This window comes from Citrus clementina, unplaced genomic scaffold, assembly GCF_000493195.1.
Source record: "Citrus clementina cultivar Clemenules unplaced genomic scaffold, Citrus_clementina_v1.0 scaffold_3, whole genome shotgun sequence".
In the NCBI taxonomy this organism is placed as follows: Eukaryota; Viridiplantae; Streptophyta; class Magnoliopsida; order Sapindales; family Rutaceae; genus Citrus; species Citrus x clementina.
The window spans coordinates 11827972-11847406 of NW_006262339.1; the positions used below are offsets into that span (position 1 = coordinate 11827972).

The window sequence follows — 19435 nt, forward strand, 5'->3', positions numbered from 1 at the left end:
GGATATACGATCTCTATGGGACGATACTCTACTCTTCATTATATTATTTGTGCCGACTAGTACACTTGCTAATTTATGCATCAAGTTTTTGGCACTGTTGCCGAGGATTATTTGGATTAGTATCGATACCAACTAACCTTAGTTTAATTTGAATTTGAATTTTATTTTTTTTGTTTAATTTTATGAGATGTTTAAAAAGCTTTGATTTATTGCCTTTTGATCCAGAGATTGAACATACGTGCAGAAGGCTTAATAGAGAAAGGAGATAAGCTTTACAGGAGCTACAACTAGTCATGACTGAGAAGCATTACACATAAATGAGGATGCGAGACCTTTAAGAGATTATGTTGTGCCTATAATTAATGGTGCTCGCTCAAGCATTGCACGCCCTGCCATTCAAGCCAATAATTTTGAAATTAAGCCAGCTATAATCTAGATGATTTAGACGTCAGTACAATTTACTGAGATGCCGAATGATGATCCAAATGCTCATATTGCAAATTTATTGGAAATTTGTGACACATTTAAGCAAAATGGTGTTTCAGAAAATGCTATCAGGCTAAGGCTTTTCCTGTTCTCACTAAGGGATAAAGCAAAACAATGGTTAAACTCACTCCCTGCTGGAATAATCACTACATGGGATGGTTTAGCGCATAAGTTTTTAGCAAAGTACTTTCCTCCAACAAAAACAGCCAAGTTGAGAAATGACATCACAACATTTGCTCAATTCGAGATGGAATCATATATGAAGCATGGGAGAGATACAAAGACCTACTAAGAAAATGCCCATATCACGGTCTACTAGTTTGGCTTCAGGTACATACATTTTACAATGGTTTGGGATCCAATACCAGAACAATGATTGATGTTGTAGCAGGAGGAACATTAATGGGAAAAACACTAGAAGCAGCTTATGAATTATTGGAGGAGATGGCCTCTAATAATTACCAGTGGTCTTTAGAGCGACTAATATCAAAGGGAGCTATAGGAGTCCATAATATTGATGTGGTCACCGCTTTATACGCACAGATAATTGCAATTCGTAACAAGTTGGACAATCTGAATATTCAAACTCAACCGCAAGTATGTGAATTATGTGGAGGGAATCATACTAGCGTCAATTGCCAAGTTAGAAGTCCTTTTGCACCATCATCTACTAAACAAGCTCATTATGTGTCAAACTTTTAGAGGCAACAAAATAACCCATATTCTAATACCTACAATCCAAGCTAGAGAAACCATCCAAATCTATCATGGAACAACACCCAAAATGCATTGGCACCACTTCCAGGGTTCCAACCACAAGAAAAAAAGTCAAACTTAGAAGATGCTCTTACCCAGCTTACAACAAATATGTCTCAATTCATGACCAAAACAAAGACAACTTTTCAGAATCAAGCTGCATCAATTCGGAACCTCAAGGTACAAGTGGGTCAAATTGCAAACTTACTATCCAGTAGACAACAAGGCTCTCTGCCACGCAACACCGAGACAAATCCAAGGGAGCAAGTTAATGCAATTGTACTTTGGAGTGGTAAACAACTTGATGAGCCGCAAAAAGAAGCAAAGAAAGTTAATGAAGGACAAGCTAAAAACACCACCAAGGTTTCAAAGGCAATAAATTTAGAAATACCACAACCTAAACCAGCAGCACAAGTCAAGGCCTATGTTCCTCCAATCTCTTTTCCTCAGCGTCTCAGGAAAAATAACATAGATAAGCAATTTTTAAAATTTCTTGATGTGTTTAAGAAATTGCATATTAACATTCCTTTTGCAGATGCTTTGGAACAAATACTACTTTATGTCAAATTTATGAAGGAAATATTGTCCAACAAAAGGAAATTTAAGGAGCATGAAACTATAATGTTGACTGAGGATTGCACTGCCATCTTGCAAAATAAATTGCCACCAAAGCTGAAAGATCCAAGGAGTTTTAATATTCCATGCACTATTGGAAATACTTATTTTGAAAAAGCTTTGTGTGATTTAGGTGCAAGCATTAATTTGATGCCTTTTTCTGTTTTCAAGAAATTAGGTTTGGGTGAACCTAAGGCAACAACTGTTACCCTCCAATTAGCAGATAAATCTATAAAGTACCCAAGAGAAATAGTTGAGGACGGGCTTGTGAAAGTTGATAAGTTTATATTCCCTGTAGATTTTATTGTCTTGGATATGACTGAAGATATAGAGTTACCTCTTATTCTAGGCCGACCATTCTTAGCTACAAGAAGAGTTTTGATTGATGTTCAGGAAGGGAAATTGATTTTGAGAGTTCAAAATGAGCAAGCCATTTTTAATGTGTACACACCTATCAAGTATCCAACTGAACTCAAAGAATGTTTCCAAGAAAGTACCCAAGAGACATAGTTGAGGACGCGCTTGTGAAAGTTGATAAGTTTATATTCCCTGCAGATTTTATTGTCTTGGATATGGCTGAAGATATAGAGTTACCTCTTATTCTAGGCCGACCATTCTTAGCTACAAGAAGAGCTTTGATTGATGTTCAGGAAGGGAAATTGATTTTAAGAGTTCAAAATGAGCAAGCCATTTTTAATGTGTACACACCTATCAAGTATCCAACTGAACTCAAAGAATGTTTCCAAGAAAGTACCCAAGAGACATAGTTGAGGACGCGCTTGTGAAAGTTGATAAGTTTATATTCCCTGCAGATTTTATTGTCTTGGATATGGCTGAAGATATAGAGTTACCTCTTATTCTAGGCCGACCATTCTTAGCTACAAGAAGAGCTTTGATTGATGTTCAGGAAGGGAAATTGATTTTAAGAGTTCAAAATGAGCAAGCCATTTTTAATGTGTACACACCTATCAAGTATCCAACTGAACTCAAAAAATGTTTCCAAGAAGACACCATGGATAGAAAAATAGCCAAACAATTTAAGGATAAGCATCTATCTAACCCTCCTGACATTTATACAATACGTAAGCAGTCTATTAATGAATATCCATCTCCTCATTTTCGTGGGAAGAGATCTAATTGCAAGCAACTTGGGCGAGATCCATCCAGATCATCTCTTTCCATCCATGAGCCTCCTTGAACGATCTCTCCAAAGATAGTCAAGCTAATGACTATAAATTAAGCACTTCTTGGGAGGCAACCCAAGCTTTCTAAACCTTATTATTGTCATTTTTGTCTTTTCTTATTTTTTTTGTCTTTTCTTATTTCTTATGTCTTTTCTTATTTCTTATGTCTTTTCTTTTACTTATTTTATTTTGTTTTGTTCTAGGTTTTTGCATAAGTTTGGGGGTGGGAATATTTGCTTTCAATTTTTTCTTAAAAAAAAAAAGAAAAAAAATCTAAAAAAATTAAATTTTTTTTTATGCCTTTGATGAGTATATTGTTGAAAATGAATATGGTTCTTAGAAAGGGATGAATATTGTCTTAATTTATACTTGATTCTTGTGTTATTTTCGTCTTGATTATGATTCTTTAAATATTTTGCGCACTTATATCAATTTTTTTAGAATTTCGACTTAAGATTTGAGATTGATACAGCCTGAGTTGAGAATTTTAGATTGAGTAAATGATTGTTTGCCTCGATTCTACATTACTTAAGTACCCAGGCATCATAGTCAGAAATAACTACCTATAACCCTTAAGAGTGAAGCTATCATTGAGTAATTTGGGCCTATGTACCACCGATATGTAGAGGATAATCTACCATGAGAAGAAGACTACCTTAAGGGGTAGAGTGAAAGCTCCTGACTACGAAAAATCAAAAGAAAATGCAAATTATGCTTGTGAAAAAAAAAGAGAGAGATCAAGATGATGAGGTTAGTTTGACCTACTCTGTTTACTATTCAATACAAGGGCTATTGATAATGAAGATTTTGAGAATGAGTTTTGATTGAATTGATTCACACACAACACAGGAATCCAATATGAGATGAGGCTGACCATTGAATTAAAGTTAGAAGTTTGCCAATACTTTTAATTTTCTTTGAGATGTATACTTTATGCAATCTTTGAGGCATTTTTAATGATGTTTGTGGGTATCATCGCTGAAAACCCTCACGAGACTATAACTTGTCCACTAGGGCCGCCTAGGGGTTTACAGGCTTGTTGTATACGTTAAATGCAATCGCGATCACCTGGGAAAGTTGTTTAGTTAGGATTTTCTTTTCATAGTTTTTATTTTAATTTTTGCTCGAGGACTAGCAAAATGTTAAGTTTGGGGGTATTTGATGTGCCAATCATTTTCATATTATTTTAATGCTTCCATAACTTAATTTTATGTTAAATTATATTTTATTTCATTAATTTTTATCTTAATTTTTATATTTTGTCATTGTAGGAATATTGGGAATATTCATGAGAAAGGAAGCTTAAAGAGGAAACAAATTGGAGCTTAATGGAAATAATTGCAGATTGTGAGAGAAAAGAGGAAAGAATAATGCTTAAAGAATAATTATTAGATTTATTACCAAATAATTTTAGAAATTTATTGGCTATTTGTACAAGTCACGTGGATGATTACATAAAGCATTGGCATTTGTCAAGTGGGCTCACATAAGCATGGGCTTAAAAGGGTGGCTAGGTTTGTTTTGTTTTAAAATCCTTTTGATTTAAGGATTTGGGGACTGAGCAATAATATAAAAAGGAGGAGAAACAAAAGCAAGAGGGTAGCCGCACAAATTGAGAAGACAAAAAGGGAGCAGCCGCGAAAATTGGAGAGAAAAACCGAGAGAGAAGGAAGAAAAAGAACGAAGCAACCATAAGAGATTCAGGGGGAGGCTGGAATTAATTCTTGAGTTTTTCTTTTCCTCTTCTCAATTGTCTTGCTTGAATGTTCCCAATTAAATTAATGGATTCTCTTTATATTCCCATGAACTAATTTATTTTTCTAAGGCTACGACGTAGCCTAACTATGAAGATTTAATTCCATAAATCTATGTTATTTTTAGTTTATTATTCCATCGGTGAGTGTTCATTATTGTGTTTAATGCTTTTAAATATCTGGCTAATATTTAAATGATTTGAGGATACATAATGAGACCGGGAGAAGATTTATATATTTTTGCTCTATGTAATGTATGCCATGAATTGAACGAAAGACAGAGATGTGCCAACGTGATTCATGAAGTTTTTCTAAGAGTTTTCATAGAGCTTAATGAATCTTTGCATATTTAAATTCACCTAGAGATATAGTGGGTTAATATATAAAGGTATTTTTTATATTGCTCGAGAAAGGATATTGAATAGACTAGGGAAATTCACTGTCAACATGGATAATAAATTTTAATAGCATAGATGGAGGATTAAATTGGATTAGTTATTGTGAAATTAGATGTCCTAGTGTTTTAATCTCTTGGTGATTTCTATTACTGTCGCATCTTTATTTAATTTTTAGTTATTTTATTTTATTTTAATTTTTAGTCTAAATTTACTTATTCGATTGTTCAAATAAATTAGGGTTAGAATAATTTCGATAGCTAATAGGATATATAATCTCTGTAGGACAATACTCTACTCTTCATTATATTACTTGTACTGACTAGTACACTTGCTAATTTACGCATCAAGTTTTTGGTTATTAGCTTTCAACTTAACTCCTAAAGATCTCAGCTCGATCAACAAAGTCATATATATCACTCATAAATGAGCTATAGAGCTGGAGGACTTCCTACTTAACGCATCAACTACCACATTTGCTTTGCCCAGATGATAATCAATAGTGCAATCGTAGTCCATAATCAGCTCGATCCATCTCCTCTGTCTCAAATGTAACTCTTTCTAAGTAAATAAATACTTCAGGCTCTTATAATCGATGAAAATCCGACGCGTTGCCCCGTATAAATAGTACCTTCATGTCTTGAGTGCAAACACCACTGCTACTAGCTCTAAATCATGAGTTGGATAGTTTTGCTCATGCTTCTTAAGTTTTCTAGAAGCATAGGCCACTACTTTCCCATGTTGCATTAGCACACATCCCAATCCTTGTCTAAAGGCATCACTGCATACCACAAATCCTTCATTACCCAATGGAAGTGTAAGAACTAGGGCTGAAGTAAGACATGTCTTAAGTTCTTGAAAACTCTTTTCACAGTCATCATCCCATTGGAACTTAACATTCTTTCTGGTTAATCGTATCAAAGGAATAACAATCTTGGAAAATCCCTCCACAAATCTACGATAGTAGCCAGCTACTTCGAGGAAACTCTGAATCTCTGTGACATTTATAGGTCGTTCCCAATTTACAACTGCTTTGATCTTTTGAGGATCGACATAAATTCATTCAGCTAATATCATATGGCCCAGAAATACTAGTTTATCCAACCAGAACTCACACTTGTTGAACTTGGCATACAACTGCTTTTGCCTTAAAGTCTGTAAAACAGTTCGCAAATATTCTGCATGTTCCTCCTGGTTCCGAGAATACACCAAAATATCATCAATGAACACAATCATAAACCGATATAGATAAGGGTGAAATACTTTATTCATAAAATCCATAAAAGCTGCTGGAGCATTAGTCAACGCAAATGGCATCACCAAGAACTCATAATGTCCATAACAGGTTCTGAATGTTGTTTTAAGAACATTGACCTCTTTAATTCTAAGCTGATGATATCCTGAGTGTAAATCAATCTTAGAAAATACTTTCACTCCATGAAGTTGATCAAACAAGTCATCAATATATGGAAGTGGATACTTATTGCGTATTGTAACTTTGTTTAATTATCTGTAGTCAATGCAGAGTCTAAAAGCACCATTCTTTTTCTTAACAAACAAAACCGGAGCACCCACGGAGACACATTAGGTCTAATAAATCACTTATCCACCAATTCTTGCAGTTGAAACTTAAGTTCCTTTAGTTCAACTAGAGCCATCCTGTACGGTGCTATAGATATAAGAGTTGTTCCAGGGACTAAATCAATAGAAAACTCAACCTCCCTATTAGGTGGCATCCTTGGAAGTTCATCTGGAAACTGTTGGACTACTAGAATATCCTCCAATCTCAACTCCCGAACTTTAGTGTCTATCACGTGCGATATAAGCTGAGCAACCTTTTCTTAGTAACCGTCTAGCACCAATGGCTAATATGACATATGACGGTAAAACTCTACACTCACCACAAAATTTCACCTCAGTTTTCCCTGACTTTTCTAAACATAACTTCCTTTTTGAAACAATCCATAGTATCATAATGAGATGCAAGTCAAACCATGCCCAAAATGTTAATGAAATCTCGAATGTCTAAAATAATCAAATTCGCCCTAAATTCTTGCTCACCCAATTTAATCATACAATCTTAATACACACTCTCGGCAAGCATTGACCCCCTATAGGTGTATTAACAACTAAACCATAATCCAGTGGTTCATGCTCTCTCTCTCAAATGCATAGCAAAAACATGAGAAACAAAAGAATGCGTGGATCCAGGATCAATAAGAATATAAGCCTAAGTAATTGCAACATGTCATTGATATTGATGTTCTACTATTTGCCACCAATGATAAGCTTTATCCTCAAGTAGAAAAGTGGCAAAGGAAAGTCCATCCTCCTCTGAGCAACTCATCATATTAAAAATACGTTCTAACTTGACAAACCACGACTCTGCCTCAGGTGGATCTCCAAAACCATTAAAACTCTTTGCCCCTAAATTTTGTACACGCTCGATAGTGTATACATGACCGGCATACAGATGAGTCTGATTATGTACCATTGTAGTCACAATCTCAGCTAGTTTATCAATTGACTGCTCAAGGTTGGGTACATTTCCTGGTGCCTGTTGTGCAACCTCGTGCGTTGAAGACTCAACTACTCTCTCGTTTACAGCATTATTTTCCGCCGCAGGTACATCTCCTGGAGTCAACCCATCTACTGATTTAGTACAGCTACAACCACCCCTATTGCTACAACGAATCATGATAGTGCTCACAAAATATCAATTACGACTTTGACAACAGCAAAACTTATTCTAATCACAACAACAAAGTCTACATAATCTAAAACTGTGCTCTGATACCAACTGAAACGACCCGCCCCGAGTCCCCAGGACGAGTCTATCTAACTCGCCTAACCAAATTAATAATAATTCTAATGTCTAAGAATTCTACCAAAATTTCGGCAAAGTCTCCTATATAATTATGACATCCCCAAACTGCAATTTATAAAATTAACACTCCAAAAAATGATACAATATTCAATCAACCTCCACAACTAACTTCCTCAATCAAATACCAGTATCCTTCAAACATATAATGTCAAGAATATAATAATTTGTCCTTAATCACAAATAAATAATAAATTATATAATTCAAAATATCTCAACAAAACATCTAGGATTAACACCATCACGTGGCCATAGTTTCAAATCTAACTATTGTTGCTGGGTCGACTGATGCATCTGCAAATCTCCTGTGGCGGGAAAAATATAATAAAAATGGGGTGAGTATAAAACTCAATGAGTGGATAGTAGTTTTTGAAAAATAATTTTTTTTAAAATGATTTAATCTTTCCCAAATCAATTTCATTAAAATATCATAAGAACTTAAATTAACATATTTAATTAAAATCATGCACTGAAATAACAATATTACATAAATCTGCATAACATCAATGAAATCATAACATTCATAATATCAAATACTAAATACCAAAAACTATCACCAAACAAGAACCCAAGGGAATAAACCCATCATATCCGGACCTCGACGGACGGACAATCAAGGAACTATCATGCCTTGGAGCTACAACGGATAGACGTGGAAATGCCATTTCATATCTCATATATCTCATCATATATGTGCATGTATAATCTGGTCCCCAAAGGATAAGGTGCCCAAGTATACGGCCCAAAACCTCTATGTGTACTCAAACGGGCCCCAAAGGCTTCTCATCTCATCTGTATCATCATATCCCATCTATATCATCTGTATCTCAATATCCGTATCTTTGTAATCATTATACTGGAGGCATATACCCCCAAAAGGCAAAAGCGCCCAAGCACACGGCCCAAAGCCTCTATGTATATTCAGACGGGCCCCAAAGACCCATCATCTCATATCATTTGTATCATTGTATCTAGAGGGAAAGGGTATTGTCCAATAATTTTGCAAACAACCTTTTATACACATGTACATAAACATATAATCACATCTGAAATCTCATTTCCTTTTTATTTAACATATCTCAAATCCACTCAATTCTATTATCATGCATTTACTCAAAAACGATAATAAAATCATTAATCAAACTCATTTTTAATAATAATAAATATCATCACGTAAATAAAAATCCATTTTCTAGGAAATCATCAAATCGAAGCATCAAATACTTATTATCAAAACATGTTGTATTGTATCGTAAAATTAGAATATACTATGAAAATAGGTTTTGTATATTTCACTCACAGTGACGATGTTCAGACTCGGTATCAACAACGTCCGTGGGTTGATTCTCATTCACGGGTTGTTGGTGAATTACTCAATTGCTATTGATGCCAATGTGCAAGTGTACACAACAAGTAATAAAGTGATGAATATTCTAGATCATCTCCACAGAGACTGATGTTACTAGAAATGCTACAGCAATCACAATAGTGCAATCTACCTTTATTTCATGATGAACCTAGTTAAAGTTGATTACTACCGAAATTAAAAATTGTAAAGAAATAAATCAAATAATTGCATTAATGAAATAAATTAGATAAATTGCGTAAAAAAATGAAATGAGAATGAGGTAGTTGAATGATCAAACTCTCTTCATGGGTTGACTGCTTTTCATCAAATTAGCACAAGTTGCTACAACAATTCCTACAGCACTGGGCATAATTATTTTGCATCCTCAGCTGTCGCGTGTTGGACTTCTCATACCCTTAAGTATCTTAACAATGACCAGTTACTATTCTACCTACGGCATGGCATTATGAACATCTATTCTCTCCACCCTACAAGATGAGTGTCTATGTCTAGTTCTTCACAAATCTTAACTTCAAGTATAGCCCTTATGGGATTCAAGATAAACTTAATCCAGGAAACTCAAATTAAGATCAAGTATTACTCTAATAATATCCACTAAGACAGGCCTTTTGCGACTCTATCTTAACTTGAACCATTAAATGGGTGATCAACCGAAATAACAGTTATAATAATAGCTACTAGAGTAAAATGCTACAACAATTATATAGCAACTCATAAGAATAGTCAAAAACCCATTGAGATTGTTTGTCACTCAACTACAAGCAAGTTTAGTTCATACTTTGAAAAAGAAAAACACATAGCAAACTATTGGTCACGAAATACATCGGTTCAATCAAAGAGTAACGAAAAGAACAATGAAGATTGAATCCAAATAACTATGCTGGATTCTTCACTGATACAGCTTGGTTCTCTTGAATTCATATTGTTTTCTTCTTTTCCTCTTGATTTTTCCAATGTTAATTCCTTTCCGCCGTTTTATGTGATGCGCGCCCCTTTTTATAACTGAAACTTAGGGTAAACAAAAGCCTAGGGCGAGCATGAGTCAAATTAGAAAACTGTAGATTGCAATTCTGCAGATATCCCGTGCTAAGTTTTCTCTGTCGTTGTTCCAGGATTGCTACAGCAATGGTTGCTCCAGCAACAGCTATAACACTGCACTGATCTAGGTTTTGTTTCCCTTATTTTTTGGTCATATTCTTCCTCCTTTTTGCCAACCTATTGCATCAGCATCCCTTCCATGAATTATAAACTTCTGAAAACCTACAATTATGCACATGTTTTGAGCACAAATTACTTTAAATCAAGCAAAACTTATTAAGACTAAACTAAAATGAATGTTTATGCAAAACGTAACAAAAATGTAATAAAAACACATCATTACTTTCTAAGTGATCTTGATTTAAGTCTAGAATTGCCATAATAACTCTCATTTCATGAAGTTATCACGGGTCCTCCTAATCAAGTAAACGACATAATTATTATCTGTAACATGAAATACATCTAACAATACAAAATAAAGCTTGAAAGGAAACTCTCAGATACATAAATTTCAAAATTACCCTTATATCCAAAAATTACCAAAATCCCCCTGACATCGAAATTTACTGAATTGCTATCGGAACCATAATTTATCAAATTATCCTCCAAATCCTAAATTACCTAATTGCTCTCAATTCAAATCACAAAATTAACCACAAGTTCTGGATTTATGAAATTACCCTTAGAATGCAAAATTACTAAAATGCCCTCAACAACATAAATTAGCGAATTTCCCCCGAAATCTTAAATTACCTCACTGCCCTAGTCTGAAATTACCAAATCATCCACCAATTTCAGAAATTACGAAATAATCCCAGAGTTTGCAAAATTACCAAATTGCCCATGCCGGTCAACGATACCGAAGTTCAGTCAACGGCGACGAGAAGCTCAGGTCTGATAGTTCTTACCTCGATCAGTCCAATGGTGCCAATGATGACCCCCCAGGCGTAGCGACAATGGCGGATCGAACTTCCCAAACCGCAAGATTTCTGACAGTTGTTCGCAGCCAAAACGGCAGTTATAGATGGCGGGGTTGGTTGGAAAACGACGAGGGTGAGCTGAGGATCAAGATCTAAGTGGTGATGCGGCCTAAATTCGGCGAAATCAACTGCGACAAAAGCGAGTTGAGTCGCGGTCCTTGAAGCTTCGATCACCCGTGTTCTGGCTGTTTTTCGGCGACGATGACAGCGGGGATATGACCGGCATCGCTCAAACTTCAGATCGATACCAAACTTGACTGGAACGGTGGCCGAAAACAAGAGTTGGAGTCGGGTCGGCTTCGCTAGTCAGGTTGGGTCAAATGGGTCAATTTCTCTTTCTCTCACGCGCCCCCTCTCTTTCCATTTTTGGAAACCAACTCCCCTCTTTCTATTTATAGAAACTAGCTTCCATTTTTTTTTAAAGCTTACTACCAATTAAGCTAATGCGAGACCCGTGTTGAAATAAAAATCCAACGACACAGCCATTGAATTGTGTTCGAATTGTCTCAATTTTATGTCGTGACAAATTTAAAATAATCCAAACATGATTTATTTAAGAAATGCATAACATTTAACAATCACCACTCATAATGTCAGATAATCGTGTTGTATCAACTTCACCGTAATAATTTGGAACAAGTCCGACAAATTTAAAATTAATGTCGAAGGGAAAAAATTAAATAATACACTTAATTAGGAAAATTAAAGTGCATATGTTACAGTTTTATTATTAATTATTGACTTATTATTTTTTGCAATTTATTGTGACACATAAAAAATCATATTATTGAAATTCCCAATTGAATATATAAAGTGAGTAAGTATAACGTTACTCTTTCCATAATTGATAAGGATGGCAAAAAGACTAGACCATGTTCTTGTCTGATTGACCTAACTTTAATTTTTAGGGTTTTTAATTGAATTTAAAGGGTCAAGGATCAAGTTTCGACCGGATTACATTCAAGTCTGGGTTAGGACTTTATAAAAAATCCTAACTCAACCTTTGACCCTTAAATTAATTTTCAAAATTAAAAAAATAATACTTAAAAATTAGAACACATACACTACAAATGTGGTCAAAACTCACTCCTCAAACTGATAGTATTTTGTATTCGATTTATTTACTTGCTAATTTGGTTAGATTTTTACATGTTGGATTTTCAATAAAGCTAAATAAAAAGTTAATTTATTAAATGCCTTACAACCAAATTTATCATAAAATGGAACAATAATAGTACAATATAATTAATAAAGAATGAAGAGTTGGAGTCCTACTAAAGTATCTAAAAATTAAAAGGTTATTGCAAAGTGTGGATAAAGCTCGAGCCTGAACTTGACTTGAAAAAGGCCGACCCTAGTCCAACCCTTACTTTTGAGGATCAAACTTTTGAAAGTTAAGACCCTTTATTTTTAATTATAAGGGCAAGGCTAGGGGTTGGCCAAGCCTGAGCTCAACTAGATCAATTGCCAAACTTATTGATAAGAAAATAATTAATAGAGTTGTGATATTTGACCCCCTCGTTGTACCTCACCAGCCCCCACTAATTACTTTTATACTAATATTTATTTTATCTTTGTATGAAATGATTTAAAAGAGTAAATAGCTTTTAAGTGCACCCACATGATAATTTCCATTAATATATAATTTAACTAATTTATTTTCTTAAACCTTAATTTTTTTAAACTTTTTAATTCTTTCTTAAATATTGTATACTTTACTTTTGGAAGAAATTAATTTATAGCACGCAATAGAAGATGATGAAGAAATATTAATTTTTTTATGGTTATGGTAATGATGGATAAATCTTTAAAAAGAGAGAGAGAGATTATAGTGATTTTGAGATTTTTTTTTCTTTTTGAAATAGATTTTATAAGTTTCAGTGCTTGGAAAAAAGATAAAAAATCGTAATAAAGCTAAGTTCGCGATTCAATGAGGTATGTTGATATATAAAGTTTAGTTTAAAATTTTTAATAGCGTTAACTGAAAGGGGTTGGTAAAATATAATAAGTGGGTCAAATCTACCACCCTAATTAGTATCATTTTACTCGAAAGTTTTACTTATAAATTTTGGATTTTGACCAGCTTTAAATCTATAAAAAAAATTCAGAAAAAGTTACTTTAAAAAATCTATACATTATCCCAAAAGTTGTACCCAAAAAAAATAAATAAAAATCGGCCCGTTCTGGTTAAATTCAAAATGAAAAAACCCGGCCCGTTTCCCTACTTAAGACCCTCCTAGCAGTTTTAAAAAAAATTTCCCAGCGAAGAATAGAAGTGATAGCAGCTGCTCTGTCTTGCGACCCATCGCAATGGGAATTTAGCTGGTTTTAATTCTCTCTCTTAGCTGTTTCTGTTTCTTTAATTTAACATTGTGATATATATTTATTATGCTAGAGGTTCAACTAAGTCTCCATTTACTGGGACTTTTCTCATCTTGGGAAATGTTAATTTTGCCTTATTTATTCAATATTGTTATCTTCCTCTGTCAATAAATTTTATGCTTCGGTTGGTTATTCAATGTGGGTTTGTTCCATTTTGTTCTTACGCTGTTTGTATAAATATTAAAGGTTTGTTTTTTAAAATGGCTTTCAGTCAATTGCCTTCAAAGCTTTATTTCCTAAAAGAGGAAAGAAAAATATACCAAAATGTTTAATTTCTACTGCTATATGTTTGCGTTTTTAGCTTCTGCTATGCTTTGTATTGTGTTGTTTGTGTTGGTATTAATGCTAGAAAGATGTTTTCTTCTCAAATCTGATTGCTTAGAATGAATATGAGGTGGTTATTGAGTTGCAATATATCGAATAAATTGAAGACGTCTGCTTCATAGGTTTTGATTCTATTAATTGTTTTCATTTCAAGCATGACACAATTGCATGGGTGTTCGAGGAGGCTAACGATGATTTCTTAGGGTTGAAGCTATAACTTTCTTTTATTATTGTCTAGTATCAAAACTTGAAAACAAAGTTTAAAGATAATACTTATGATACAAACACAAATGATTGGAAAGGTAACTTGAACAAAATAGAAGGAAATCAATAAGAATAGGTTAATTCGAGGAACTCTAGACCTTCAAAATAATATTGGTTATTTGAGAAACCAATAAACTCACAAAATTTAATTTACAAGTTGCGAAAATAATAGCACTCAAGACACTCTTTTATTGAACAACATCAAGCTTTAAATAGAGCTTTACTTCAAAGCTACAAGTATAAAAATAAGCAAGCATTAAGCTTGTTCTCCATCATTCTCCATGAATCCACAAAATAAGGAACCAACTAACAACTTGATTTTGACTTATTAAAAACCAGCGACACTTAAAATATAAAGTAAATAATTAAAACCAATATTAAAATGGAAAGATTGTAAAATGTTATAGTGTTTACTTTAATCAATGGGCCGTGGCGCATATTGTTAAATTGTGGATCGGATAGTTTACTGGACACGCGAACTAATTTGTAATTTAGTTATAAGTTGTGTGAACCATAAAAAAATAAAGTCAGTGGTACTATTATCAGAATGTTGGATAGTTCTGAAAGATTTTTGAATAAGCTGGCATTGAGGATAATATACTATTGGAAGTTGAGGAACAGGACAGAGCATCTGTAATTCCTCTGTTATTTACGAGTTATCTATTTTTATCCCATGACAGTGTAGTGCTCTTTCTCCCCCTTTCAGAAAGTTTTTAGAGGAACTGTACCTGAAATGTTTTGTTGTTTCTTAGAAAATGGTTTTTCCCATGCAGTGACTTTGAAGTGGATTACGAGTCCAATGAGAATGCATCAATTGTGTATGCAGCATTAGCTATTGATAAGGAGGTGATCCACCACGATCCTATTCCCAAGATCATACTTTGCTCCTTTAACTTTATTGCTTGTTCAATAAATTCCTACTTGAATTCAATTTCCAAGTGCAGTTGCAACCAGACAAATTGAAAAGGCAGATATCTGTGATTAATGGGAAACTTTTAGTGTAAGTTTCTATTCTTTGGTCATTCTTGTAACTGATTTTTCATTCTTGTCCAATATTTATTCAATTTGCATCTATCAGTTTATCCTATGAGACAATATTCATTTGGAACTTTTGTGTGGCTCGTTCAATAATCATTTTTCCCCTTTTCCTGAAAAATTTTCAAATATGTTACTTCAGAAGAGTTCTTCCTCTAAGATACCATTGTTCTTTAGTATATCAACTTTTCTTGGACATTTTGTTTATTTTCTCATCTGATTCAGGCACTTTGAGGCAGTTGAGGCAGGGTTTCTTCGTGCATCATTTTCTGCTTTTGTAGATGTGCTTACACTTGCGACAAAAACAATCGAACAGTTTGGTCATGGAACGGAATTGTAACATCATACTATCTTTGGCAGTTGGAGAATCATTCATAGTAGGAACTGTATTACTTTAATTCGCCATCTTGTTTCGGATTAGTTGACGTGTTTGTAACAAGAGAATCTATAGTGTTCGTTTTATAATGTAAACCTTCAAATTATCGGAAAGCTGAAATCTTCAAAGCTGTGAATTATAATTTTTTTTTTTCAATCATTGGGTTTTAGCAAGAGGTTGCAGCTGTAAATGTTACAATCCTCCCTTAGACCTTTTCAATAAAGTTATTGGCAAGCTATCTCCAACTCTTTCAGTTTGGGCCTAACTAGATTGCCAGACCTCACTTCTAGGGCTTTTCTGTTTACCCTCAAAACAGTTCAATCTGATATTGATTTCGTAAAGTGAATAGAATGAAGAATTCATTAGTGCTAATATTCTTCCAGCCATTGATGCAATTCTTTACCATTGTGTGACGCAGGAGGTACCTACTTGGCTACCAAGTGGCCCTCAGCTTAACGTGCCTCGATAGCCTTCAAGCTTTTAGAATTCATCTAGCTGGTGGAATCCTATCAGGCGTCTCTCTATAAGTTCGAAAATCAAGATTTTTCTATAGCAAGCGTCAAGGGATTTCTTGTCACCCAAAAGGAACCCAGAAAAGATAAAATCGTAGACAGCACTGTTTCACATGCTGGAATTCTCGGGAGGGTGCTTATCATGTGCTTGTGGCTATAAATATGCTCGAAAAAAATTGGAAATTGATGCTGCAATCCCTCTGCCTGAAGCCTCAAAGAAAAAAAAAATGCATTTTTATAGCATTGCTAAGATGAAAGATTACAGACTTAGCAACGCTGACATTGAGCAACAATTTTCTGCATACACTTTATCTTGGGCAGAATCACCAAAAGTCGATGCATCTTTAAATTTAGAATAAAAGCAGATTCGACTTGTATTATAAGAAATTCAAATGGGGTGTCACGGCTGCTTCCATCTCTAGGAAAACTTGCTTAGAAAAAATGCTGAATGCTTTGGCAATTCTTGATGGCATCAAAATGGCAGTTGACTCTGGACTGCACCCACCACTAACTTGAATCTGACTATTTTAATGCAGTGAAATCAATCTTAAAGAAGAGACTTCGGATGGATGATCAAAGGAATGCTCGGTTATGTAAGAAAAGGAAAACAATTTATAGTTGCAATACACTCATCAATAATCTCAGGAACCTCTGATGATTGAATTACAAGCATACCTGTTCATGCAAGATATTCGATGCTCTGCATCCGAAACTTCGTCGACCTTTGCATCTAAGAGATCATTAACCTTACAAGTCACAGAACCCAAATGGTCCACAGTATTCACAACAGCTTTGCTGGCATGATCTTTCAATGTTTCCACCACTTTGCGTAAATGTGAAGATGGTTTGTTTTCTCAATAGAAAATTGAAATTATCAGCAGTAATTAGAGCAACTTACATTTGTTTTTGGTCATCACTGGTGTTTGTGGGATATTCTTCAACGAAGACCAACACTAATGAGCAGACATCTGGTAGCAGGGCTCCTCGAACATGTATATCTGGTAAGAATCTGGTATCCGGGGGAGCAGGAGCAGGAATATCCGGCTCGTCCACGAGTACGCCATCCACAAGGCCAATCTTCGGCTGGAAGCATAAAGCCATTCCTACTGCATTCCTGCTAAGGGCTGAGTAGAGGAGACCCGGTCAACGACAGTTGGTGAGACATGCTCTCCAGTCCGATAATCAAGGCACAAAGGCCACGCAACCATCCACGACTACGGAAATGGGGCATCCACTTACGAGAGGTGGGGAGATAACAACCGCGAATGGAGGGAAGGCTTGAGTTCAGAGGTGGCCTATAAAAAGGTAGCCAACGAAGGTAAAAGGGTTAGCATTTTTGAGATTATAACTGAGAAAAGAGAGCTCTAAAGAACGGGTACTAGAGAAAAGCCATAAGATTCGTGGCAAACATTCCCAGAACCTTCATATCTGACTTGAGCATCGGAGGGTTTACGCCGGGGAAACAACCGGCGTACTCTGACCTGCTTCTGTGTACGCAGGAACTTTCGGAGAAGAAGCCTTATGAGGAGAGAACCTGATCTGGTAGAGTTGGTCGAGCAGAGGTCCTAGTCTTGGTAGAAAAGGCAACCAGAATCTCGCATCAACATTTTGGCGCCGTCTGTGGGGAGCTGATCAAAAAGCTTCTATTGATAGTAAGAAGAGGAGTAAAGCAAGTGGAAAAAACAATGGAGGCAGGAGGAAGTAGTGCGCAAAGGGGTGATTTGCGGCTTAATGATTCCGTGACGTTGAGGGAGATAGCCAGTGAAGCACGGGAAAAAGCCATGTCTGACCGGATGGAACGGATGGAAAAGCAGATGGAGACCCTGACAACCATCCTACATGAGCTGCGGAGTGAACGAAGGGGAACCCAGGAGGAAAGGGTGAGAAATGGTGGAGTGGCACCAGGTCACGATAGTATAAGGAGAAGTCAAACCACCAGGAGATTTGGTGGTGAGAGAGGTAACCTATCTCTGCAGGGAGAAATTCACAGAGAGGAAGAGCAATCCCCAGCAAGATAGATTTTTGATGAGGATGATGGGGTGGCAAATGCAGAGGAAACAGAGCTCAGGCAACACTTACATGATGTAGAGCAAGAGCAGGATCAAGTTGCAGCACGTGACCCTGGTCGTGTAGTGCAGCTGGAGGAGGAAGTGCGCAGATTGGCGTAGGCAATTGATGACATGCAAGGAAAGAGCAGAGCTCCTGGTTGGAGGATAATGCTGGACGGAGAATCATCGCTCGCAGCAGAGATCATGAGGGCAATCATTCCAAGAGATTTCCGCCTCCCAGACCTTAGATATTCGGGACGAACTGACCCGCTGGTACACATAGAGCGCTTCAACGATATAACCGGGGTACAAGGATTATCTCAAGCCCAAAGGTGCAGGGTGTTCCCACTATCCCTAGAGGGACGTGCACGCGAGTGGTACAGGAAACTGCTTCAGGGGAGCATTAAAACCTTAGAGCAGATGTGCCAGGAATTTACAGAGCAGTTTCGTGAGGCAATGGCACCAGAAGATGACATGATGGAGTTGAAAAGCATGAAGCAAGGGGAGCAAGAAACCCTTTAGGAATTCATCAAAAGGTTTCATTGTGTTGTCCTCGATTTGGGAGCCTTCAACCATCCTCAGGCACAAAGGGGATTGAAAGAGGGAGTGAAGATAGGAAGGCTGTGGTACAACTTGAGAAGCCCAACTATTCAGACGTATGCAGCTGCATACGAGCAGGCTAAAAGAGACATAGAGATCGAGGAAGAAAAGGCAGCTCGGATTAAGACAGACCAGCTGGAAGGGTTGGGAAAGAAAGAGAAGAGAGCATTACCAAGAAATGGGCCGATCAGGAGGAAGGACCACCAGACCGCAGGTAGTGGTGCAGGAGGTCGGATAACCGCTTACTAGCCTTATCAAAGGCCACCATAGTATCAGCGCAGCAGGGCACAACCTCTTCGCTCACCAGCTAGGGAGCCTTGGAGAAGGCATGACTCGGCATTAGGTGGTCTTCATCCACACTCCCACGGTAGTAGAGGGAGCAGACCAGAAGCACTGCCACCGCCTCCAACTCAGAACAGCGCAAATAGTGAAA

The 19435-nt window shown here is 36.1% G+C and overlaps 2 protein-coding genes and 1 non-coding gene across 3 annotated transcripts; 2 read left to right on the forward strand and 1 right to left on the reverse strand.

Moving 5' to 3' along the window:
• Nucleotides 1-694: 694 nt before the first annotated feature.
• On the reverse strand, nucleotides 695-800 carry LOC112100452. The gene has a single exon (XR_002906824.1). It is a non-coding gene; the product is annotated as a small nucleolar RNA R71 (small nucleolar RNA).
• Nucleotides 801-858: 58 nt separating this feature from the next.
• On the forward strand, nucleotides 859-2367 carry LOC112099575. The gene is made up of 2 exons (XM_024186990.1): nucleotides 859-1083; nucleotides 1393-2367. Exons 1-2 carry the CDS (start codon nucleotides 859-861, stop codon nucleotides 2365-2367), a joined length of 1200 nt encoding a protein of 399 aa, XP_024042758.1.
• A 12796-nt stretch (nucleotides 2368-15163) lies between these two features.
• LOC18047268 lies at nucleotides 15164-15851 on the forward strand (the record flags this gene model as incomplete). The annotated part of the gene is made up of 3 exons (XM_024186991.1): nucleotides 15164-15277; nucleotides 15376-15431; nucleotides 15692-15851. Coding segments are annotated over 3 exons (285 nt in total), but the record flags the coding sequence as incomplete, so codon positions are not given.
• Between the last annotated feature and the right edge of the window lie 3584 nt (nucleotides 15852-19435).